The sequence below is a fragment of the Hyaena hyaena genome, unplaced genomic scaffold (genome assembly GCF_003009895.1).
Source record: "Hyaena hyaena isolate Hyena2069 unplaced genomic scaffold, ASM300989v1 scaffold_371, whole genome shotgun sequence".
Taxonomy (NCBI): Eukaryota; Metazoa; Chordata; class Mammalia; order Carnivora; family Hyaenidae; genus Hyaena; species Hyaena hyaena.
Window position 1 is genome coordinate 1,348,761 of NW_024081003.1, and position 24,684 is coordinate 1,373,444.

Sequence of the window (24,684 nt, forward strand, 5' to 3'; positions counted from 1 at the left end):
AGAAGTCCCAAACTTCCAAATCTTTTTCTCATGAAGCTCCCAAGAAGCAACACTGCACCTTTTAGTGATTTTCTGGTTAGGTTTCTAGCTTCCTATTCTGCACAGCCCCAGAATTTATCAAATGTTCTTCACAGAAATCTGTGGTACACTAAGGCCACCAAGCTCTGCACCAAAACTCCACTGGTTTTTCTAGGCCCCAGTGGTGGCCCCTACATAGCCCAAACTCTATCTGAATTGACAAACGCACCCAATTGAGAAGGGGTCTTCAAGCCCCTCTCTTCTCTGGAGGGCAGCTCCCCTTGTTCTCTGTGCCTCATGTCCACAGCATTCAGAGTTGATCTGCATATTTCTGGGCATGCTTGGAGCAGCAGCAGTAGGCTTTGGCTAGCTACTTTGCCCCACTTGGAAACAAAAGTAAGCAAGATGGGTTGGTTTTGTTTTTTTGTTTTGTTTTGTTTTGTTTTGTTTTTGAGACATGGGAAAGAATTTTATAATTGTAAGATGAAGTTGGAGATGTGTTCAAGTAGCTGAAATCATGGTTAGTATTACTTCTGTGATATTCCTTTTGCCATGTCAGTTACTGGAGATGCTGTCCTAGAAGACTGGAATAAAATGGGCACCTGGGTGGCTCAGGCACTGAACCATCCAACTCTTGATTTCAGCTAGGTCATGATCTCTTGGTTCATGGCATCGAGCCCGGCATTGGGCTCTGTGCTGACAGCATGAAGCCTGCTTGAAATTCTCTCTCTTCCTCTCTCTCTGCTCCTTCCCCCCTCAGGCACCCACTCTCTCTCTTTCTCTCTCTCAAAAATAAATAAATAACCATGAGAAATGGTTTAAAGAAACTCATGCAGTGGCATGTTTAGAAAAAAAGATTGAGGGGTGCCTGGATGGCTTATTAGATTAAGCTTCCGACTTCAGCTCAGGTCATGATTTTGCAGTTTGTGGGTTTGAACCCCACCTCAGGCTCTGTGCTGACAGCTCAGAGCCTGGAGCCTGTTTCAGATTCTGTGTCTCCCTTGCTCTATGCCCCTCCCTGCTCGAGCTCTGTCTCTGTCTCTCTCTGTCTCTCTCAAAAATAAACATTTAAAAAAGTTTTTAAAGGATTGAAATAAAACAACTTATCAATAAACTTTGTTTTCTATTCTTGAAACTTCAGTGTAGACCTATAGAAGAGTAAGTACAAATTTATTTTGCCTATCGGGACTTATAGAGACATACAGGTATATTTTGTCGGTACAGAGAAATCAGTGTCTTGTGTGTTGTTGATGCCTTATATCATTTTATTTTGCAGCATCTAACATTTACAAGAGAATTTGATTCAGATTCTCTTAGACATTATAGCTGGGCTGCAGATACCTTGGACAATGTCAATCTTGTCTCAAGTCCTGTTCATTCTGGGTAAGTAATCTAAAAGTCACCTTCCTTTATCCCATTAAATGAACATTATGTTTATTTGCATTTATAAATTCATACTGACAAGCTTTATGTGTATGAAATATTGGTCTTCTAAAAGACTTCATTAACGAGTATATGTCACGTATATTTGTAAATCATTTGTAAATGTTCTTTTCTGAGCAAATTGCTATACCTGTTTTTTTGTTGAAAAAAAACATAGTGTTGGAAAGGAAAATAAAGTATTCGTACATAAAATGTCTCGGCTGTTCTAGTACTACTTCTGAATCTTTAATTTTCCTTTTTGATGAAAAAAATTAAATCTAGTCATTTCCCTCAATTTTACTTGATTCAGATGAAGTTTTATTTCTGAGTGTCTGATTTTCCTTTCTAACGGAAAGTTATATGTGTAGGTATTTCTGCTCATTCCCCTTGCTCACTGCTCTTGTGCATTGCTTCACATGATGAAACACCTGCAGTCTTCAGACCAGTTTGGTGCCTTCTGCACTCCTGAAATAAAATTATGATGAAGTCTCATTAAATTACAATTAGAAGAAGAGAAATTAATTTTAAAAAGAAAAGAGGTGAATGTACCAATGTGTGTACCCCAGAAATGCTGTGGTTAAAAACCACATTGAACAGGTTCCTCACTGCTTCCCCACTGGTAGCAGATTGAGAGGTGGGCGGTGCAAAGTAGCCTGCTCTAACTGCTGAATTGGTAGTCAGTGTATACTTACATACGGGATTCTTCACCTGTCAGTAACTAAAGCTTGGGCTAGTTGATGCCACACAAATGGAATAGAAATCATTGAGATTATGGAAATTTCAAGGTATTTTTGCCTCTAAATTTGGCATTTTGGCCATATATTAGTTGTGATCCAGGACAAGTTGTGATCCAGATTAATTTGGAATTAAATAAATTAACAGTAATTAATACTCCTGAAATGCTATACATATTACATGAATTATTTTCTGTTGCTTTTAATTCAAATAAATTGTAATTGCTAACCTTTACCTTTTTATGTACCTGGCATTGTGTTAAATGTTTTACATGTATTATCTTAATATTTATTTGAACCTTAAAATGACACTGTGAGATAAATTTTACTCATTATCCCCATTTTTCAGATGAAAAGTCAGACTTAGAGTAACCCTGCAGGTTAAAGTATCCTACAGATTTGTGTATTGTAGCACAAATAATTGCAGTATCATTCAAATGGAAGTAATTGACTTAAAAGTGCTTTATAAATTATAAACTACACATGGTCTTTGACTAAATAACGTTGCATCTCTAACTCAACTAGAAAAAATCTTTAATTATAGTAATAATTTTTAATTGCTTAAAATAGTTACACAATTTATGTCAGATGTTTATGGGTCTAAAGTTACAAAAGCCAAAAAACAATCAGTTGGGAGGTAAACTATGAAATATTTGGGATACATTCAGTGAGCCACATGTTGAAGAGGTTCTTTGTATTAAGCTTGGTGAATTGCCACTGTGTTACAAAGACCTAGAACCAGCATTTTGTGTTCTCTACATAGCAAAGAAAAGTACTAGTGTGTAATTTAGGAAACTTTTGTGCTTTGCTTCAAATGATAGTTGGAACTTCAAATGAGAATTTGAGGGAGCATAGAATAATAAAATCAGAAGTGAACTTTCCCATACATTGGAGACAATGAAATATTTGAATATGCGAATTCTCTCTCCTTCCTCTTGAATTTATTGAGGGCAATAGACATGTCCAGGAAAGCAAAAGTATTGGCAGCTGGTGTGGGCTTATTTGAAAAAGGAAAATATAGACTTGGTGTACACTTGGAAATGGTTCACTAATGCTGCTAGGTCTGGATAGTAGCTTCTATAGCCACTGAACGTGAATATTTTTCCAGGTTGTCCCACAAATGCCAAATGCCTTGGTTTCATTTTCTGATGGTTTTTATTTTTCCTTTGCTTGTCATTGACATTTTCTGTTGCTTGCTTCTAATTATCTTACATTAATTTCTCCCATTTGCTTTCTAAATTATTTTGCAGCTATTCTTCTCCACTTCCTCAGTATGATTCAAGGTGATAACTGTGTCCTTTATGTGAACCATCCTTTTTGTATTATTAATTTATGTGAAGTTTTCCCACGGTTAGTTGTGTCAGTGTCTGTAGTGTATCAGCTTTCATCTTCCCGCTGTTCTTACAATTAGCAACATTCGTGTGTTAGTTTTAGGATCATTTCTAGAATTCCTGCTTTAGTTTAAGTATTAATAAGATACAACAGATATGTTTAAACATCACCTTTTGATTTGTTTCTATGAGTTATATTGCATGAAATTTTATTTTGCATAAAATATGTAAGGAATGAGTTTGGAAAACAAATCACTGAATTTCATTATTATTCAGTAACAGGACCCTTATCCTGCCTAATATATTTTCTCACGTTTCCTCAGTCTATTGGCTCTATAAAGTTGAAAACCTTAGAACATTAAACGATTGCTAATGATTACCAACTAGGCACTGGGTGCTGTGCAGAATTCAGAGAAAGAGCTTCTTCTAATTTGTCATTAAAATCTTCTAAGACATGTTTTTTTTTTCCATTTGGATGTGATATTCTTTGTAGTTTGGATATTTTTGTATTGACACTGAAGACCTTCTTAAACAACCTTCATACTCTTCATCTACAAGTGTTATATATATTTATATATATATATAAATCTTTTTCATATAGGTATATTTTTAATACTAGTAACTGTGTCTGACCTAGGCATTTCCTAAGTGCCCTTAATAGAATAGTTTTTGTTCAATGGGTCATTCAGTAAACATTTATTATGTGCTTGCCAGCTCTGCAGGTCAAGCAGAGAACAAGGCAGGCCTGATCCGAATTACCATCTATATTATTGAGATCAACTCTTTGTTGCCAGGGCAAACACTACCCTCCCAGTGTAAACATTCCAGTGTTTATGTGAGCTAATACAACCACATTTTCGAACCCAGAGTTGACCTCAAATCATTTTTAATCCATTCTGTTGCTATTATTCCCTAGCACAAGTTGATTTTCATGACTAAATGCTGGGAAAGATAAGATTTTGTCTTCGGCTTCTTTATAAAGTTGCCCTATTGTCTTCATTACTGAGTAAAGATGTTTTTAATATGTGTATGTCTAAGACAGTGTAGGCTCCCCAGAGCAGTTTCAAGTGAGCCTTGTCATGTAGCACCCGAGGCAATTCATGTGGTCACTTGCACAAGCAGACAAGTGTCTTTGTCTTTGACGTGGAAGGTGTGTGTTGTGTTTTGTTTTAGAGAGGTTAGTCTCTTCCCCCTTTACATTGAACATTACAGAAGTTCCAACCTCTCAAAGTAGGTCTAATGTTACAAAACAAAAAACATAATCCAGAGGAAAATGGCTAAGTCCAAAATAAGCAGAAGGGTAAGAAGTTGATTCTACCTCACTGATGACCAGAGTTGGTCCTGAACATCTGATTGGCTGGAAAATGATCCCCATGCTATTGCCTTTCACCATGGGGACGGCAGGTCAGTTTGCTTTGAGGAAGAGGTTACTCTTCCAAGATCAAGAGGCATCACTTAAGGAAAGGGTCCCCAGCTAGCACCTCCATGCAAGGTCCTAAAATCTATTTGCAGGATGTTAGAACTGTATTCAGATGAACTATATTTAGTAGAGGATTTTTGATGGATAGGATTATCTGCCCTCCCAATACTATAGATATTCAAACAATTTTCTCATTATCAACATTTGGTGTTGTTCTAGTAATAAGCATATTTTTCTCCTGTCTGACTTGCACTCTTTCACGAGTCAGACTCACTGGTTTATGGCACCAGATTCAGGGATGACCTTTCTGTAAGCATGTGAAAGGAATAGGGAACTGCGATATGCAATATGAGATACTATCAGTTTCTCTACATTTTCATATCTACATGCAGACAAATAATTTTTCTTCATTAGCTTTGATGTAAAGGCCAATGACAGAATGATATAATTTAGAGACATTTTCTAAAAAGTCTAAGTTACTAGTTTTGTATGGCTGTACAGATATTCAAGTATAGATTATTTTCAACAGTTTTAAAGTCCAATTTATGCTGAAAAGATTAAATCCCTTTCCATCAAAATTGCCTTAGCAGAACTAAGCATCTGCTTTTATTCTTATATTCTGCTTTGTGATAGACTGTTCAGTATGATTAAATACATACATACTTATTTTAGGAGTTGTACATGTTAAGACATACCGTGGAATTTCATGTGACTTGTCAGAGAGCGAGAGTCCATAGTGAGCATGTGGCTAAAACCACTTATAGTTAAAATGACCCTTGAATACAGCTAAGACCATCTGCAGAGGCTGCATACGGCAGCCTGGGTTTGGGTTTTTAAATGCATGACAGTTTTTATTCCAGCTTTGAACCATTCACTGTTCCTCAGTCGGAGTATCTGACACAGTGGTTGGCTTCTACTAGGAGGCCACGTTCCACCAAAAATAAGTTGTCATGTTTCACTTTTTGCCCAATTCACGAGTTAAATGCATGTTTGGTGTGACTCCACTGTATTTACTTCCAATATATTTTTAAAGAGAGGAAATGATAGCCACATTGTCTGTCGTTTTAAACCTTAACATTTAATTTTTTTTCCTTAACATTTAATTTTAAAACCTCCTGTGAAGATGGTTTATTTCTGTCCTTGATTCGGCCTCTGATCTTCTCCCTGCAGGTTTCTGGTCAGCTTTATGGTGGATGCAAGAGGAGGCTCCATGAGAGGGAGCCGTCACCACGGGATGAGAATCATCATCCCCCCACGCAAGTGTACGGCCCCCACCCGAATCACCTGCCGTTTGGTAAAGAGACATAAACTGGCCAACCCACCCCCCATGGTGGAAGGAGAGGGATTAGCCAGTAGGCTGGTAGAAATGGGTCCTGCAGGGGCACAATTTTTAGGGTAAGTGATTTTGTCAATTTTTATCTTGGCCCTTGTATGATATATTTGATTTTCTTTGCCCTTTTTAACTCAAGTAGTTAACTATTAATATGACGTAGTCGGACCATTTTGATTGAGTATACCTTTCGTGTAGCATCAAAGGTCACAAAGCTGTGTAATTCTGTGAAAAGCAAGTAGGCTGATACTTCCTTAACTCAGTTTGCTGGTCAAAGCTTTACTAATCAAAAAGCATGTTCTCTGCTCAGTGAGTGCACGGAACCCCAGCGGCCCCTGTAGAAGTCAAGGCACCATTCTTAAGAAAAAATACAGATGCTGGAATTATATGACCACATTGAATAAATGGCTACTATGGGTACATGCCTTTTTTTAGAGATAATTTGCAGGGATATAATCCATTGTGATAATGGTATTTTACAAAAAGGAAAAATAAATTCATTTTCTGAGGTGGCACTTGGGTGCAAATCAGGCAGGCTCTGTCGTGACAGACAGTTTGTTCACAATTTCCCCTTCTCGTTTCTCTTCCTGCTGCATGGATGTTATTCAGTAAACTGCATCTTCCTACCAATCCTCCCCCTGTAAATGAGGGTGAGAGTTTGGTTAGCCGAATCCTGCAGCTTGGGCCTCAAGGAACAAAATTTATTGGGTAGGATCTTTATAGACAAGATACAGAATGTCTACAATTCTTTCTCCATTTTCAATTTTTTTCTGTCACACCCATGGTCTTATTCTTGTCTTAATTTTCTTTTTATTTTTTCAGTTTTTAATGCTTTCAGTTGATGTGTGTCACTGAAAGAAACAAAAATCATAGTGGCTTGACTTAATGTAGCATCGCTACCTACCTTGTGCTTCTCCGGCATGTGGAATTTCCTGCAAGCATTCTGCTTTGTAACTTTGTGCTTTTGTAAACCTTCCCTTACTTTGAAATGTTTCAACTGAATATGGTAGTTTTTAAGACAGACTGACAATCTAATTTTAACCCAATGTAAGAGAGGTATTTGCAGGCTTTGAATCAGCATTTGCTGTAAATGATATATATGTGTGTGAATATATATATGTGTGTATATATATATATATATATATATATATGTATGTGTCTGGAGTTACATTTTCTTAAAAGTACATATTTATGCATAGTAGGTAATCTTCATGGGCTTTGAGAAAGAAAAGTCCTCAATAAGGAAACTGATTTGAATAAACGTTGGGGCTAGAAGATATTTAAAGAAAGCCAAATAGGCAGCAGATAGAATGTTCTACAACAGTTATTAAATTGTCTTGTTTTGTTTTGTTGAAGCTGAAATGTGTTGGTATCTGTTGTTTGTTTGCTTGTCTGTCTGGTTGGGGGATTTGCCTTGGCAGTCTGCATGAAGAAACCTGTTATGAAAACTTATGCTTGGCTTTCACCTTGGTCAGAGGCCCTGGTTCATACCTTCTTTCCAGTGTTGTTGAATGTCCTACACAAAGCCACATTCCTCAAATATTTACAGAGACAGTATCTGATACATTAACCTGCAAAGATTGTATCTAGTTCTCAAAAAAAAAAAAAGTAATGTCAAATCAGATGTGGTTAAAAACAACGGTAAATATCTTAACTCTTAAAATTATTAACACTCTTAGGAGTAGTTGATTTTGTTTATCTATCAAAAAATAAAGGCATTATTAACAATGTTTAAATCTTTAATTTGAATTAATTCTAATTATTTTGCCAAAAGTAAAATGATCATATTTATCATCCCATTTTAAACAAATGCTTTTGTGATAAATGAAATGTTCATACATATTCATGTTATTGGATCATTACAACGACTAGCCCTTTCTATGCTCTTGCCTATCTGCCCCCGTAGCCTCCATTGTGACCTTATATAAATGCACAGGTTAAGAGGTGAGGTTATATACAACCTCTGTAGGAGAATAATGATACTGTCTACTTAAATGTCATAAAATAAAGCTGCACAATCCAACTACATAAACTGTGTGTGATTGTGGTCTGCTTACTTCCATTCATCCTTTTTAGCATTTATCCTATTTTAAAATTCAACAAAATGATTCTTGTGCTTGATTGGCTATCTTCAATTCTAAGCCGTTCTTTTACATTCTTCTGCAAAAGGACACTGTCAACATTTAATATATCATTAGATTACAATTTCAAATCAACAAGTGCTTTTTCAGAAAGTTTAAATATTTCTCTGCAGGTTTTTCTAGAAATAGGAAATTAAGCGGCCCACGACCATCTCACAAATTAAACATCAGAGAAAACTGCCTTAACTGTACAGGCCATAAAAGTCATGGAAAGTCACTGTTTGAGGGAGTGAATTGTTATGTCGATTGTTTGCTTGTGAAGGGACAAATACCTGTGATTTTTCAAAGGAGGAAAACTATCCAATTTCTTTTTCAACAAAATGACTGTGTCCTTTTAAATCATTAGCTTTTTGTATAATATGATAGACCTATTGTATTTTTAAAAATGGACCAACTTGCTCATGGTCTATTTTAATACCTTTCAATTCCTTCATTCAAAATTCCTGTTTATATGTGTTGAATACTTTCTCCCATATTAAATCAAATGCCTAACACATGGTAGGCCCTTATTAATTAATTGTTTGTGAATGAATGAATGATGGCATGTTTTCAGGCTTCTAATATATTATTTAATTAGCAAATGATTCTGCAGCTTTGAAATCATTCCCAACCTTAGTGGCACCTCTGATTTTCAAATGAATATTGTTAATGAAACTTTTTTTTTAAGTATGATACTGTAAACGTATTTCATTTTGATACCAAAATAATGTGGATTTCTTTTCCAGCCCTGTCATAGTGGAAATCCCTCACTTTGGGTCCATGAGAGGAAAAGAGAGAGAACTCATTGTTCTTCGAAGTGAAAATGGAGAAACATGGAAGGAGCATCAGTTTGACAGCAAAAATGAAGATTTAACCGAATTACTCAATGGCATGGATGAAGGTAATGATAACAAGTCCTGGTTTCTGTTCATGTCTGCGGGTAGAAATCAAAGGCATGACTACACCAAAGTTAACAGCACTTGAACTTCACACATCAGCATCCTGATCTGGGGGTCTAGTTCCTCAGCCTTTAGTGCTCTTTTCCATATCCAAGGCATGACGTTCCTTTTAATCCAACAAGCTTTTGTTCTCCGAATGCTAATGTACAAACACTACATTGATAATTCTTTCCATCTTCAATCAAACATACTAATCTTTCCAAAACCTGAGAAAGTTTTCTAAATGAAAAATGTGTCAGAAGGAGGTGAAATAATAGAGGAAGGTATGCAAAGCATGCAGGACATTTTTAAGAAAATGTTCACATTTTACTTTTGGAGTTATTATTTCTGGATCCTTTCTTTTGTCTCCATCTTCTCCCCAATTATCTCAACATCCTTCGTGAATTTTTAACTTCTATTGGACAATAATCCAAATAAGTTGCAAGGCTAATTATTGGAGTCTATGTTGTATTCTGTGTTCTAGTAAGGCTGATACATATAGCTGAGCAGGTCACTTCCCATACATACCTTCTTTGGCTCTCTGACCCTTAGAAGAAACCAGGTCTTCTTAGTAGACATTGGGAATGGACTCGTTTTGAGAGTAGGAACTTGATACAGAGTTTTCCTCTAAAGAGGTAAAAAGCAATTAGAGACCAAGTGCACCAGAGAATGATGCTAATTTTTTTAAGTTTATTTATTTATTTATTCACTTACTTACTTACTTAGAGAGAGAGAGTGAGAGCAAGGGAGGGGCAGAGAGAGAGGAAGATAGAGAGAATCCCAAGCAGGCTCTGCACTGTCAGTGGGGCTCATACTCACAAACTGTGAGATCATGACCTGATCCAAAGTTAACCAACTGAGCTTAAGCAACTGAGCCTGACTCCCTAATCACTACAAATTCAGCAGTTGTTTTAAAGAGCAATTTTATTGGAGATATAGTTCATCTCCCATAAAATTCACTGTCTTAGCATTTAATTCACTGGCTTTTGGAATGCACCCACCATAGTCTCCTTATTTCTAAGTGAGGACAAAGGACCTAGACTGACTCAGATGTTTGAGCGATGACCCTGGGCAAGTTTTTTGATCCCTGTGAGCCTCTTTGACTTCTGTAAAATGGACACACCTTCCTTACTTCATAGGGAAGTAATATTCTGTGAAGCATTTATGGGAAAAATAAGTTACTGGGAAAAAATGTTTTGTGAAGCACTTATGAAATACAGCCTTTCTCACATAGTAAGCCCTCAATAAATATCAGCTGTTGTCACTATTCATTCTATAGAAAAAAATGTCCTGCGATAGGTTCTATAAAAGACACAGTTCATCACTGCCAACCAGGAATTTAAAGATGTTTTTATAGCAAGGTAGGAGGAAACTAATAATCGTTGAGTTTCTAGCATTCATGAGGCAGTGATAAATTCCTTTCTATATGAAAATTTAAAACGATAGTACTGTAAAGTAGGTAGTTTTAATCACACTTTATTTTTTAAATTTTTTCTTTTAACATTGATTTGTTGTTTATTTTTGAGAGAGAGAGAGAGAGAGAGAGAGAGGTAGAGTGTGAGCAGGGAAGGGGTAGAGAGAGAGGGAGACACAGAATCTGAAGCAGGCTCCAGGCTCTGAGCTGTCAGCACAAAGCCTGATCAGGGCTTGAACCCATGAACCATGAGATCATGACCTGAGTCGAAACCAGATACTTAACTGACTGAGCCCTCTAGGTGCCCTAACATTTATTTATTTTTGAGAGAGAGAATGAGCAGGGGAGAGGCAGAGAGAGACGGAGACACAGAATCTGAAGCAAGCTTCAGGCTCCACTCTGTCAGCACAGAGCCTGACACAGGGCTCAAATTCACAAACCATGAGACCATGACCTGAGCCAAAGTCAGACACTTAACCAACTGAGCCACCCAGGCGCCCCTTCAACTATACTTTATAGTTGAGGAAACTGTAGTTCAGACCGGTCAAGTCACTTACCTAATATTACCCAAACTAAGTAGCAGCACTGGGGTTGGAAATCTTGTCCTATCTTGTTTTCAAAGATTTAACCAGATATCACTTACTTTAGAAATGAGTGCCCTGTGGAGAAGAAAATAAATGTAAACAGGAAAATTCCTACAAACCTCTAGATTTAAGGCCCAGAAGAATAATCATCTTAAATGAGCATACATTAAATGTATATATATGATACTGATATTTATACCATATACTATCTATAACTTCAAACGATTTCTTATAGGAACATACAATGGTAATTAAGATTTCTAATTATTATTACCTAATCATTCTTGTCTAATGGAATTGATAAGGAAACACAATTAAAAGTTTTATAAAGAATATATCCTAAGACAATGAATTGAATTAGCATTTTGAAAATAGTAAAAGGATATAGATGATTCGGGATTCAAAAATGGCGAGAAAAAGAAAAATGGGTTGTCCAGAGAGGATGGTTTTTTGTTTTAAGGAAAATAAAGTATATACATATTTTCACATATCTAGTAGTTCTTAAATGCCAAGGTAGATTATTAGTTTTGAACATGCAGCCTCTGCAACAAGAGGAGTTTCTTTCTTTTGTTAATGGATAACTACTTTGATACTGTAACCTCCTGAGGGCAGGGTACATGTCTTAATCACCTTTGAGCCCTTACTGTCAGGCACAGTGCTGATTTAGGTTCTTCTCCCTTGCCAGTAAGGTGCAGAAGGAGAAACCTTCTCATCTATCTGGAGGAAAAGTTCTCATTGTTCTATTTCCTTTACTCCAAACATCATGAATGTTAATCTCCAGGAGAAGAAAATTAAAGAGGAGCATTTACTTGGAGGAAAGTTCTGAGAAATTAACAGTATTCTAGGAAGAATACTGAACATTCTAAAACTGTCCAATAGATGATGATTTATACGATGATGGAAATACTCTATATATACGTGGACTGTCCAAGAGTAATCACTAGTCACATGTGATTCTAGAGTACCTGAAATGTGACTCATACAGTTGAGGAAATAATATTTAATTTTGTTTAATTAATTTCAGATAGTCACATGTGGCCACTCACTACCTCATTGGACATTGTAGTTCTACCAAAAAAACTGAATATTCTAATAAGTCTCCTTCATTTTTTGAGTATAGATTATAATATATCCTTTCAGGCACAGGTGGAATTTTGGGGGGAAAAAAGTTTTAGTGGATTCTTTTTTTTTTTTTTTTAAGTTTATTTATTTTGAGAGAGAGCGAGTGAGCAGGGGAAGGTCAGAGAGAGAAGGAGAGAGAGAATCCCAAGCAGGCCCTAACATGGGTATCAAACTCATGAACTGTAAGATCATGACTTGAGCCAAACCCAAGAGTCAGATGCTTAACCGACTGAGCCACCGGTTTTTGGGGTGTCTCAAATTTTTTTTTCAGTTTTTAAGGTGTTTCTATGGAATGGGCTTTTATGATTTCATGTTGACTTCACTTTGATTTTAATAAACAAGTTTTAAATAGGAATTAGTCATATCTTTGCTTGGAAAAATGATTACCCCCCCCCCCCCCCCCGAGCTCCCATACTCAGGGCATATGTCAAGAAATGATGATATTAGCCCTCTGTCCTGGATTCTGTATGTTATCTTGGAAATAGTAGACAGAGTTTCTTTGTTACATTTTTAAAGACCAGCCAAACTTTGGTTCTATTTTAGGCAATTAAAAGGAAATGTAAATACTTATAGTTTAAAGAATCTAGCACTGGAGGTACTTCAGCAAAAATAAGGACTAAATTTTCCAGGCATAGTGTTTTCTTTTCACAGATTAAATTTTAAAATAACTATACCTATTTTATAGCAGAAACTCAATCAGATTTCATACCAAGCTTAAGCCTCACTTACCACCATTCTTGTCTGGTCCCCAAAGACATTTCATTTATACTGGAACATCCCCCTTCTAAAAACAGGCAAAAATCAAAATCAACCTATCTCTCAAAAAACCCAGTGCTTCTGTTTCCCTCAAATCCAACTATTCAAGGTTCTCAAAGGAAAAGAAGCAGAAGCACAGATCCATCCGAAGTTTTCATGGTATGTTTTACCTTCACCCCTCGGCCCCACCCACCTCTTTGTTTATTCCTGGATAGTTGTTATCACATTAACAATAGTACAGAAAATCAACCAGTGATTAGATCACTCAAGACTTCCTTAAAGAAAAAGAAATAAATCATCCTGTTGTTTTAACTTATTAATTTCCCCAATTTATAACAATTAAGCCTTATCTGTCATCCATAGTAAGTGACTCTTGGTATTATTACATGTTTTGTTATAAATGTCTCCTTTTTAATCCTCTTTTCCATAAGTAAATTCTACTATGTAACTAATCTATATGCTACTTTTATAAGCAGTCCTGTTGCACCTTATTCTCAGAAAAATCTTTTTTTTTTTTTTTTTTTTTTTTANGTTCCTGGACAGCCAAGAGTGCCTGAGGAATGTCACATATCCCACCGGGGGTGGGGGGGGTGGGAAGAGTCGGGAGGTGAGGGGAGTTAGGTGGAGGGGGTAGGAGTTGGTTTGCAAGGTGTCAGCCTACGTTATGCTCCCTCATCAATTATTTTTTTTTATTTATTTCTAGGAGAGAGAGAGAGACAGGGTGAGCAGGGGAGGGTCAGAGAGAGAGGGAGTCACAGACTGAAACAGGCTCCAGGCTCTGAGCTGGCAGTCAGCACAGAGCCCGACGCGGGGCTCGAACCCACGAACCGCGAGATCATGACCTAAGTGAAAGTCGGACGCTTAACCGACTAAGCCACCCAGGCGCCCCTCTCAGAAAAATCTTAAAACCCAAATATTAAAAATCACCTTAGCCAATATTTTATTAACTGATTTTTACTATACCATGCAATTGTAAAGATTAGGTATGGTTCTGTAGTATTTTAAAACTTGCAAACCCTTTCCAAGTGTACAATCAAATTGAGTAGTTAGAATAACTCCAAGGAAAGACAAGTTCAAGGAGGAGGATAATTTTCCTGGTGTAATGTGGTGGTCAGGGTCAGGATCTGCAGACATCACACAGACCGGAATTCTTATGCTGACTCCACCAATTACTAGCTGTGTGACCCTAACCAAGCACTCAATCTTTCTAAAATTTAATTTAAATCTGTAAAGTGAGGATACCTCATAGAGAACTAAGGGAGAACTGACAAGCTAATATATGTAAAGTTCTTAACCTCCAAGGCCTGATGTGTAAGAACCACTCAATCAATGCTGCCATTTACAGTTGTGCAACTAAAATGTTGCCTCTTCCCCCTGCCAAGCCATCGGCTCCAACACTGGCCTGCAGGACAAAGGAGCACTCTTACCTAATGTCCCCAAGCCATTTACCTGCACGGTGGTGTTCAGCCCGAGTGGTACCCTTTACCAAATCGCACATGGCTAGTTGAAGCCCTGGTCAGGGTTGATGAAGGTGACATTCTCCCCATCACTACTATCAGTCAGGAAATAGTAAAAAGCTAGATCTAGATCTATCTAGATTTCTAAAATCCAGACTTCTGACCCCCAATTTAGTTGTTTTTCTATAATACCCCTTTGCCTTTCTATATTCTCAAATGAAGGATGCCTATGAAAGTTTTGCATGAAACAAAAATGTTACTTAAATGTTAGCTGCTATTTAAATCTTCCATTACTCATCAAGGTACCATCTTAGTTCTTATATGACTCAAAAGGATATGGTATGTATTCAAGAAAAATTGTCACTGCAAAATGTGGTAAAATTAAAATTTATTTCTGCCACTAGGAGCCCGGAGACACAAGCATCAATGATTATGCTAATGAAACAGGTGTGTTAGCAAAGCTCTATTGAAGTAAGAGGCTAGAATGACAGAGGAAGTCTGGTCTGGGTGTGAAGAACCTGCTGTTACCACTAGGATATCATGTGGCAGAAGTGCCTTTGCTCTTTGGCAGCAGACTCAGATCTTGCCCCAGCCCTTGTCAGTTCTCTGCTGAGAAAAAGATACTGCAAAACGCAAAAAAATTCATCCCGCTCCCCCCAAAAACATCATCTTTAAAGTGAACCAAGTTGAATCTACTTTGTAAGTGTGTTTAAAGTCTTTAGTTAAACTCACAAAGTTAAATTAAACATGTTTAAAATTGTGCCTCCAAATCAGTCCCCAAGGGATATTTTGCAGTTTATGGTTTTGCAGGACCTGGGAGTATTTACTAGTAGAAGAATCCTTCCTCCTCGGAGGTCTTAAAATTGAAGAGCTAGAGAAATGCTCTAGTGTGGCACTGACACTCCAGTTACCACTAGCTGCACATGGCTGCAGAGCCCTTGAAATGGGGCCAGTGCACCTTGAGATGTGCTGTGAATGTAAAATACACCAGATGTGCAGAGCAACCCCCCTCCCCCAGTCTATAGCTCATTAATGATGTTTATATTGGTTACATGTTGGAATGGTAATGTTTTGGATATACTGGGCTACATAAAAGATATTATTAAAATTGGGACATCTGGGTAGCTCAGTCGGTCAAGCATCTGACTCTTGATCTCAGCCCAGGTCTTGATCTCGGGGCTGTGAGTTCAAGCCCCATGTTGGGCTTTTGTGCTGGGCGTGGAGCCTACTTAAAAAAAGACATTATAAAATTAATTTAACGTGTTCCTTTTTAATTTTCTAGTATGGCTATTAAAAAAATTTTAATTATAAATGTGTCTTGCATTATATTTTTTAGACAGTGCTTCCCTGCAAATGTGTAGATTTGTGTAGACACATGTATTAGGTTTTAAAATCAAAATCATTACTACCTAAGCCTCACGAGAATGCTTTGAAGATATAGGAATTGTGGTATTCTTTTAAAATCCCAACCACTGTACTAGAACAAAGTGTGCTGAAGCTCTCCGAACAATGCCAGAATGCCAGGAAAATGTTTCCTCACTGTTGTCATTGCTTTCCCATGAGACCAAATGAAAGTTTAAAATGATGCATTTTAGATAAAATAATTATGCTATTTTTCTGTAAGTTGAAGCAGGAAAGAAAAATTGATAACTGTAATGTTAAGTAACATAAAACTAATTTCCATAATTTATTATCTAACTATACCAACAATAACTACAGAGACAGATTTCTCAGTTAAAAATTGCTACGTTGGTTCATTTCAATTGAACTTGTTTTTAATTTATCAGCCATGAGACAAAGAGTAATCCTAACGCGTCAAGTGAGATTGTAGAAACAATTGAGCACTAAGTGAAATGTGTAGCTTTATGTTGTACACAGCACCATCTGTTGGACAAATCTGTTAACAGTTCTGAAAAATTCTGGAGGAAAAAGTAAAAACTGAACTTGACCAAATCAAGTTCACCCAATTTTTTTAGGGTGCGAAAAGGAAAAGCGTACCAAATACTGTCAGTTAAGCCATTTGGTCTGTTGCTATAAAACTCATTTTAAATCAGTTGTGTGATACCTAGCACAGTGCAAAAGGAAAGGAAACTGTACTAGACCAGCTCCCCTACACCAAGTTACAGGAAATGAGAATGGACCAAAGCAAGTGAACATTAACCATGCCAAGTTCTGTATATGCCTGTGTAAATGGATTTGCCAGCGTTTACATGTTTTTATAAACATTAGTAGGTTGAAATAATGATGTCAGACACCCTGACCCACTTATCAAACAGAATGGGGCTCCTGGCTCTCTGAGGACAGGGAAGCAGGGCTGAGAGACTGGGTGTAAACGTTTATGACCGTTAGTGCGGATGGGAATGAAGGCCAGGGTAGCAGACACTGCAGGTCTAGTGTCCTGGAAGTTCATTGTGCTTCTGTATTTGCTGCACATGGCTGGGTTACTGATTTATGGTGTTCAGCCTTAAAACATTATATATGATCCTGATTTTGAACATGAGATTATATTATTTGTTTTTTGCCTAGATGTCATAGTAATGGTTTAAACAAAGGGTTGAGAAAGTGCCATAATAGATCTAATCGCCTGAAAGCCATGCCCTTTTATTTATGTAAGTGGAAAAGTAAGCGAATGTAGAAGAACATTTTCCTGGAAAAAATACATAGAGACGCCAATGCAAAGAATATAAGGTTTCTGCAATCCTGGAGGAAAACCTTATAATGATTATTCCAACATGAGCAAACACTCCCTCCCTAACTTCTCTTCCAGAAAGCCTTCCCTAAACCCCAGGCTAAGTTAGATCCATCTGGGAAATATGTCCCCAACACCTGGCCTGTCTTCTTCCATAACGAGCAACTTTGAACTTTGCTGTCTTCCTTGATGTACTGTAAAGTCCCTGTGGACAAGGACTGGGCTTTGACTTGTTGACAGCTCTTGGCACAGTGTTGTCTCCACACCATAACATGTTGAATGAATGGAATTATTTCAAAAAATAATTTTAAAATATAATTGTCAGAAATTATATGGATTGCTAAAACTGGAGGGGAAAACAAAGATAATACATAATTCATTGTTTCTAGATATTCATCATTAGCCCTCAATGCATTGTACAAATCTGAATAACAAAGAAGATCCTTACCTTGCACGAAGATGTAAAATAATGCTGATCAATGCATATATAAAGCACATGCTAGAACTAAATAAGGAGTTAAATTTCTAAAATTGTATGTGTACATGGGACCTCTCTACAATCTTTGCAACTTCCCATGAATCTATAATTATTTCAAAAAAGAAGTTGAACAAAATTGGAAAGGTTTCTATTATGTTTACATTGAGGAAGAAGGGTCAAGTTGTATAATTTGGAGGGGGGGGTTTCCTGCAGCTTCTTGGACAGAATTGTTAAAAAAAGTTGCATAGTCAGATGAAGTTGAATTTGAATTCCAAGGAGCTTAATGTCTATGATTTTTTCAAATATTTGAGTTAATATATTAAAGTGCCCTGGTGTTCCACATATTCTGAAGCCAGAGTTGAATGATACAGGCTTATCTTTTATTTCCTTCATTTTTCCCAATTTATCTGTAAATTCTTATATTTAATTTTCTGTAATTGGTGAAACTTTCTTTTGAAAAATGGAATGAAATTTTAATGATAGCAATTAAGATTTATATATTATAGAGATACAGAAATAATGTGGTATTTTGTTTTGTTTTAATCCAATCTCAGATCTGCCACAGATTGGTTTTCTGGTTCTCCTTTATTCCAAAGCTAAATGACCTTGGAAAGAATAAGTAACCTGAATTATTACATGAATAGAACCGTGCTGGTGGCTTTCTATTATTTATTTGTCATACCTACCCCAGAGGAAACTTTTCTTATCCTGGTCTTATAGACAAGGAACATAAGGCCCAGAGTTCAGGAACTTGTCCAAAGTCCAGGCTCCCTGGTTGGAGAGTTAGATTTGAGTCCAAGGCAACTGTCTCCAGTGACATCCCAGAGACCCATCCTGGCTGCCTTGACCTTTGAATACTAACATTCTAGCCCTCTGTTTTCCCCCAACCCTCATATCCAATTCTCCTTTCTTAGAGGAGCACACTGAGCAGAACATTCACCTGACTAGAAGTTAAACTCTAGATACAGAAATCATCCTTTGTGAAAACTTGAGGTTGTATTCCTTCTATAGACTATTCACACTCAAATCTGACCTTCACACTCACAAACAGACCTCAGAGAACAAATTTGGTGTAGGAAAAACAATCATGGTCCCATTTGACCAAGTTATCTAAACATTTAATCATGTGGATGTAAGAGTGAGACAAAACTAATCAAAGATGATCATTTAAAAGCATTAAGATTAACCCATTTAGTGGGAACATGATTTCACCCGTTATTTATTCTTCACTGTATCATGATCTCCATTTATATTTGCAAAGTATTTTTTATTCTTATTACTCTGTTGCAAAATCTCAGTTACAGAGAAAGCTGTCCCACTTTTACAAATAAAGAAACTGAGTTAAAAGTACTTAATAAATTTATCATTAATCAGTGAAGTAAGGAAGCTGTAGCACATTAGCTCCCATTTCTTGTGCAGCAGAAAGTACCACTATAATCAGAGCTTCCTGCTCATAGAGTGGGCTAATAAGAAGCCACGTCACCTTCTGACCAAGGTATCTGCATATCTATCCATTATTCATCCATTTATCAACTACCACCCTGTGCCAGGTAATCTGCACAGACACTGTGTTGAATTGTGGTTGAAGTTCATGTCTGTGTGACTTCACCCCTTCTCCGTGACCCTGTTCCTAGACCTAAGTTCTAAGCTCTAAAGCAGACAGGTCACTTTGGGCAGGTCACTTCTTCCTTCTCTTTGAACTTTACACACTCTCTTTACCAAATGTTTTGTGGGCCAAATAATAACTGACTTGCCACAAAATAGACATTCAGTAAGTGTAAATTTTAACATTCCTTCTGACCAAGACTACCTGTTTCAGAACTCACCTCTTTCTTTTCGTTTAATCTTAATCGTGTGTGTGTGTGTGTGTGTGTGTGTGAAAACTTTACTAGGAAGAGATTAAACAGAGAGAAAGAGAGGGGGTTTCAGGGTCTTTTCATAGTCTGCCAATCACCTTGAAATGTAAGAAGCTCTTTATTTTTATGGCATCTTCTCCTTTAATTCTATAGATATGCAGTGGTTTAGTAAAAAAAAAAAAAATTTAAGCCATTTAAAAGTAATGGATAGGCAGGGCGCCTGGGTGGCTTAGTCGGTTAAGCGTCCAACTTTCGCTTAGGTCATGATCTCGCGGTTCGTGGGTTCGAGCCCCGCGTCGGGCTCTGTGCTGACAGCTCAGAGCCTGGAGCCTATTTCAAATTCTGTGTCTCCTTTCTCTCTGACCCTCCCCCGCTCACTCTGTCTCTCTCTCTCTCCTAGAAATAAATTAAACATATAAAAAAAAGAAGAAGAAGAAAAGTAATGGATAGGGGTGGCTAGGTGGTTCAGTTGGATAAATGTCTGACTCTTGATTTCGGCTCAGGTCATGATCTCACAGTTTGTGGGTTCAAACCCTGCATTGAGATTCTCTCTCTTTCTCTCTCTCTCTCTCAAATCAATAAACTTAAAAAAAAAAAAGTAATGGGTATTATTGCCTCATAAGCTCCTCTTCTCATATTGAACCATCCTTGCGATGTTTTTCATAAGATCCTATTGTCATGTTTCTCACAATTCGGGTTCTGAGTCTTTAGGGACAGACATAGGGTGAAGCCTACTAAGACTTTGCTTCCCAGATATGTCAAGTCATAAAGTCACCTGAATTGAGTGTGAAAAACAGCTTTTCAGGTTCCACTCCTGACCTACCAAGTCAGAATCTCCAAGAGAGAAGCCTAGGAATATGTGCTTTTAATACACAGCACTGGTGTTGCTTATGATCTTGCCAGTTTGGAGCACACACAAGCTTGGGTTTTTTGTGGGTATGAATAGGACACAGGCATCAGGTTTATAGATTATTTTGTTGGTTTTATCTATGGAAAGGGTATAGCATAGCAAAGATTCTTGGTAATATATTCCTGTTTCTCTGACGTAAGTAATAGACCATTTTAAAATATGAATACAGGGGTGTCTGGGTGACTCAATCAGGTGAGCATCCCACTCTTGATTTCGGCTCAGGTCATGATCCCCGTGGGATCAACCCCCATGTTGGGCTCTACACTGAGCATGGCACATGGCACTTTTTTAAGATTCTCTTTCCCTCTGCCCTGCCCCCCTGCTCACACTCTCTCTCTCTCTCTCTCTCTCTAAAGAAAAATTAAATCTGAGTACAGGTAAATTCAATCCTGGAAAGAATATTGACATTATTCATTTTTACGTAATCAGACTTTATTGCTATTTGCCTAGAAATGTGACTTTTCTGACATGCGTTTTTAGTTTGCAACACAGAACCGTTCAAAAGAGTTTGATATTCTCATAAGTTTTCAATACCCTTTGGATAAACGTCCATTAAGTAAACAGTAATTTCTCTTATAAACACATGGACACACTAGTATTTACTGTGGTTTAAAAAGTAGGAAGATAAGAGACATTTTTCCTCATACAATTTTAAAGAATTTATTAAAAGATCAAAGAAAAAACAGTTTCTACTATACTATATATATTTTAAAGCAAGATTTTTTTTAATTTTGAGAGAGAGAGAGAGAGTGTGTGTGTGTGTGTGTGCGCGCGCGCTCAAGTAGGGAAGGGTCAGATAGAGGGAAAGAAAATCCCAAGTAGGCTCCATGATGTCAGTGCAGATGTGGGGCTCGATCCCACAAACCATGACATTATAACCTGAGCAGAAATTAAGAGTTGGATGTTCAACTGACTGAGCCACCCAAGCACCGTTTAAAGTAAGATTTATAGAATTATGCAGTTATTCGGAATAAAAGGTGTGAGTCTCTATTAATTCGCAGTGATGTCTTTGTTCAATGGATACTAGTTGAATACCTGCAATGTGCCAAACCTCACTATCAAACCTCATTTAATTTAACATAATTTAACTGTGGTTCTTCACATTTTATGAAAAGGAAATCTAACTTTAATTTACATTAACAGTTTATCAGAATTATAAATAGAATAAAACGCCTTGTGATGAGGTGCTCATAATGGGCAATATGGCCACAAGTCAGGGCTTCCCAGCAGCTGCGTATCAAGAACTTTCATCCTCCTTCGGGCCTCTCTAGTCAGCTGGGTCCATAGTTATCTGCTTTCAAACAGCTAAGATCATTTCATTATTGTGTTTCAGTCTCCTTTTTTTAAAGCAAGAAATAGAGAAAAAATGTGCTTGAGTTGAATCCACATTAATATTTTGTAATCTGTTATATTATTGATTATATTTATGTATATCATTATTTAATACTAGTATTAATATTATTACTCATGTAATAATACACAAGCATGCACTCATTATTATATGTAATTTTCCTCTTCTCTTTCTCTGTCCCTTAAATTTAATGTAAATTATATGAATTTATACATAGACATGTAAAGATGTGATTAGTCAATCGTTATCACATTTTTGGGTGACTTCCATTTAATATGGCTTGGAGATGTACATATTAAAATATATACTTCTACCCCATTCTTTTTTAATACTACACAGTATTCCACAGTATGAATATATTTTAATTTATTTAACCTTTGTCCTATATGATGACCAGTAATATCTCGCGATCAATTTTCAGGTCATAAGATGTCCATAATAATTGTACTGATGGGTTTTCACCTTTCTTTTCGTCTTCTTATGTTTACCTACTATATACATTATTTATTGTCTTACTTATACAACTATCCCAATGTGGAATAGCCTAGCCTTCAACTATAGCTCTTAAAGAGATTATGCCTCTTTTTACAAACCAGCATTTAAATTTTTTTTTGTAGTCTTTACTTTTGTACTGACTTTTATTCTCAGACAAAATAGTTCAAAAGGGAAGATATCTTTTCTCCATTTCATCATATAGAGGCCTAGGAATCTGAGTAATTCAGGAGGGCAGTATGTGTATATGGCCTTGTTTAAGGAATGGCGCATGGGGATTCTGATGTCCAAAATTTGCACAGTAGTTGTTTCTTTGGGTTGAAGCTTATATATTTTTTTATGTTTTTTTTTTTTTTATTTTTGAGAGAGCACACATGTGCGGACACACGCATGTATGTGAGTGGAGGACGGGCAGGGAGGAGGGGACAGAAGATCCAAAGTGGCCTTCATGCTGATAGCAGAGAACCTGATGCAGGGCTCAAACTCACAAACCACAAGATTATGGCCTGAGCCGAAGTCAGAAGCTCAGCTGACTGAGCCACCTTAGCACCCTGTGGCTTATCTTTAAAATACCTGTTAAAATACAACATTGGAGGTCAATAATTATGCAAGTTTTAATGATGACAGAGGAATCGCTAGAAGCTTTAAAATAGAGCGAGTACAACACAGAGTGTTCCTGAACACTGGCAAATCCTAAAAGATATTAGAAGTCGAGTATAGAGTTAGAATCTGAGCGTTTCCATTTGCCACTCATCTTCTGCATCTGAGATGGACACACTCACTTTATATTTGGGGTGGCTTTAATTCTTTATCAAAGACAGTATGGCAAAAGTGTGGCCTGGCTGACCCCACTACTTAAAGTGGCCACTCTTCCTAGTCCATTGTTATTATAGTTTCCAAGGGTGATATGGCTGTCTCCCCCTTAACTCCTCACAAATGTGCAAGCATATACCTGCAACACACACACACACACACACACACACACACACACAAACAGCTAAGAAGTGATGTTTCCCCAAGTCCCCCAAAAGGTACCTCATTGCCTCTGGTATGTCCAGCTTGATCTTGAGTAAACTCATACTCACAGGATACAGTTTGTTACATGTGGAGTCGGGAAATCTGTCTTGTTTGAAGGATGTAATTTCACAGCAGGGTCTTCTTAAATGGTTTGCACTGTGTGGAGTCCCAGGCTATTTCTGAAGGAGAACATAATCACAAGTTTGAGACCCAAGTGAACAATGTCTGCTTAGCTGCAGCTGATCAGATGCACAGCAACTGAAACTAGTTATCAGAACTTCCTCAAGTTGCCGAATAAATTATGAACTCTGGGAATTCAGACTTTTGAAAAGAAGACAAATCATGGGAAGGGAATACCTGCTCTGGATGGAAAACTTTTTATCTCATCAATTGCTGAATAGCTGAAAACTCCCCCAGAATATTTTCCTGAGCAAAGTCTTTGGTTCCTTCCTGTGTTTCTACATTAACCTTTTTTTTTTTTTTTTGTCCTTTGTTTTCTTTTATTTTCTTTCATTAGAAACTCTGTATTTAGATTTGGACAGAGCAGAGGAGAAGCAGATGGTTAGGAGACAAAATGGACCAAATTCCAGTTCCTTTTTTTTTTTTCTTAATCTGAGTAGAATCCTATTTCCCACCTATATGACAATTTGGTGTTCCCACCTCAAGGAACATGTGTTTAATCTGTAAAATGAGAAGATGTCACCGATCCCATTACCTAACCATCCATCTTCCTTTTCTATAAATTTCTGTTCAGAATAAGCCGTGATCTCAGTCCTGTGTATCTGATGAAGGAGGCCAACACGTTCATAGTTAAAAATTGGTAGGACGTATGCTGTATGTGTCAAACATATGAACAGAGGCTTATGTGAATTAACAACAAAAACAAAATCAACGCCCTCCCTGAAGTTTGGGAATTTCCCCTTCATTTTGTAACAAGACCACCCCAGCCATGTGAACCCAAAGGGACTCTTCCACCCTCTTCTTAGCTCCTTATGTCCAACCCCATCTCCCGTGCCTCTAAAGTGATCAGTACTAATACTAGAATGTTTCTTCTGCAAATTTCTCTTATAAAAGTATAAAATGTGCAGATTACAGTTTTCCATAAAAAGGAGCAGATCATGCAATTCTTTGCTCACTTTCTGTGCTTTATACCATTCAGTCACAACCTGCCTGGCGCCTCCTTCCCTTGCACCTCACCCCTACTGCCACCTCCTCAGAGAGGTGTTTGCTGTTGTACTTAAAAAC

The 24,684-nt window shown here is 37.2% G+C and overlaps 1 protein-coding gene across 4 annotated transcripts in view; it reads left to right on the forward strand.

Annotated features, from left to right (window-relative positions):
• ANK3 (ankyrin 3) overlaps positions 1 to 24,684 on the forward strand; it is a 341,189-nt gene that overhangs the window by 251,422 nt on the left and 65,083 nt on the right. For all 4 annotated transcript variants that reach the window (XM_039250506.1, XM_039250504.1, XM_039250503.1 and 1 more), the window contains 3 exons: positions 1,295 to 1,401; positions 6,096 to 6,320; positions 9,122 to 9,276. In XM_039250506.1, coding sequence (XP_039106437.1) covers positions 1,295 to 1,401; positions 6,096 to 6,320; positions 9,122 to 9,276 — 487 coding nt within the window. The remainder of the gene's footprint in view (positions 1 to 1,294; positions 1,402 to 6,095; positions 6,321 to 9,121; positions 9,277 to 24,684) is intronic.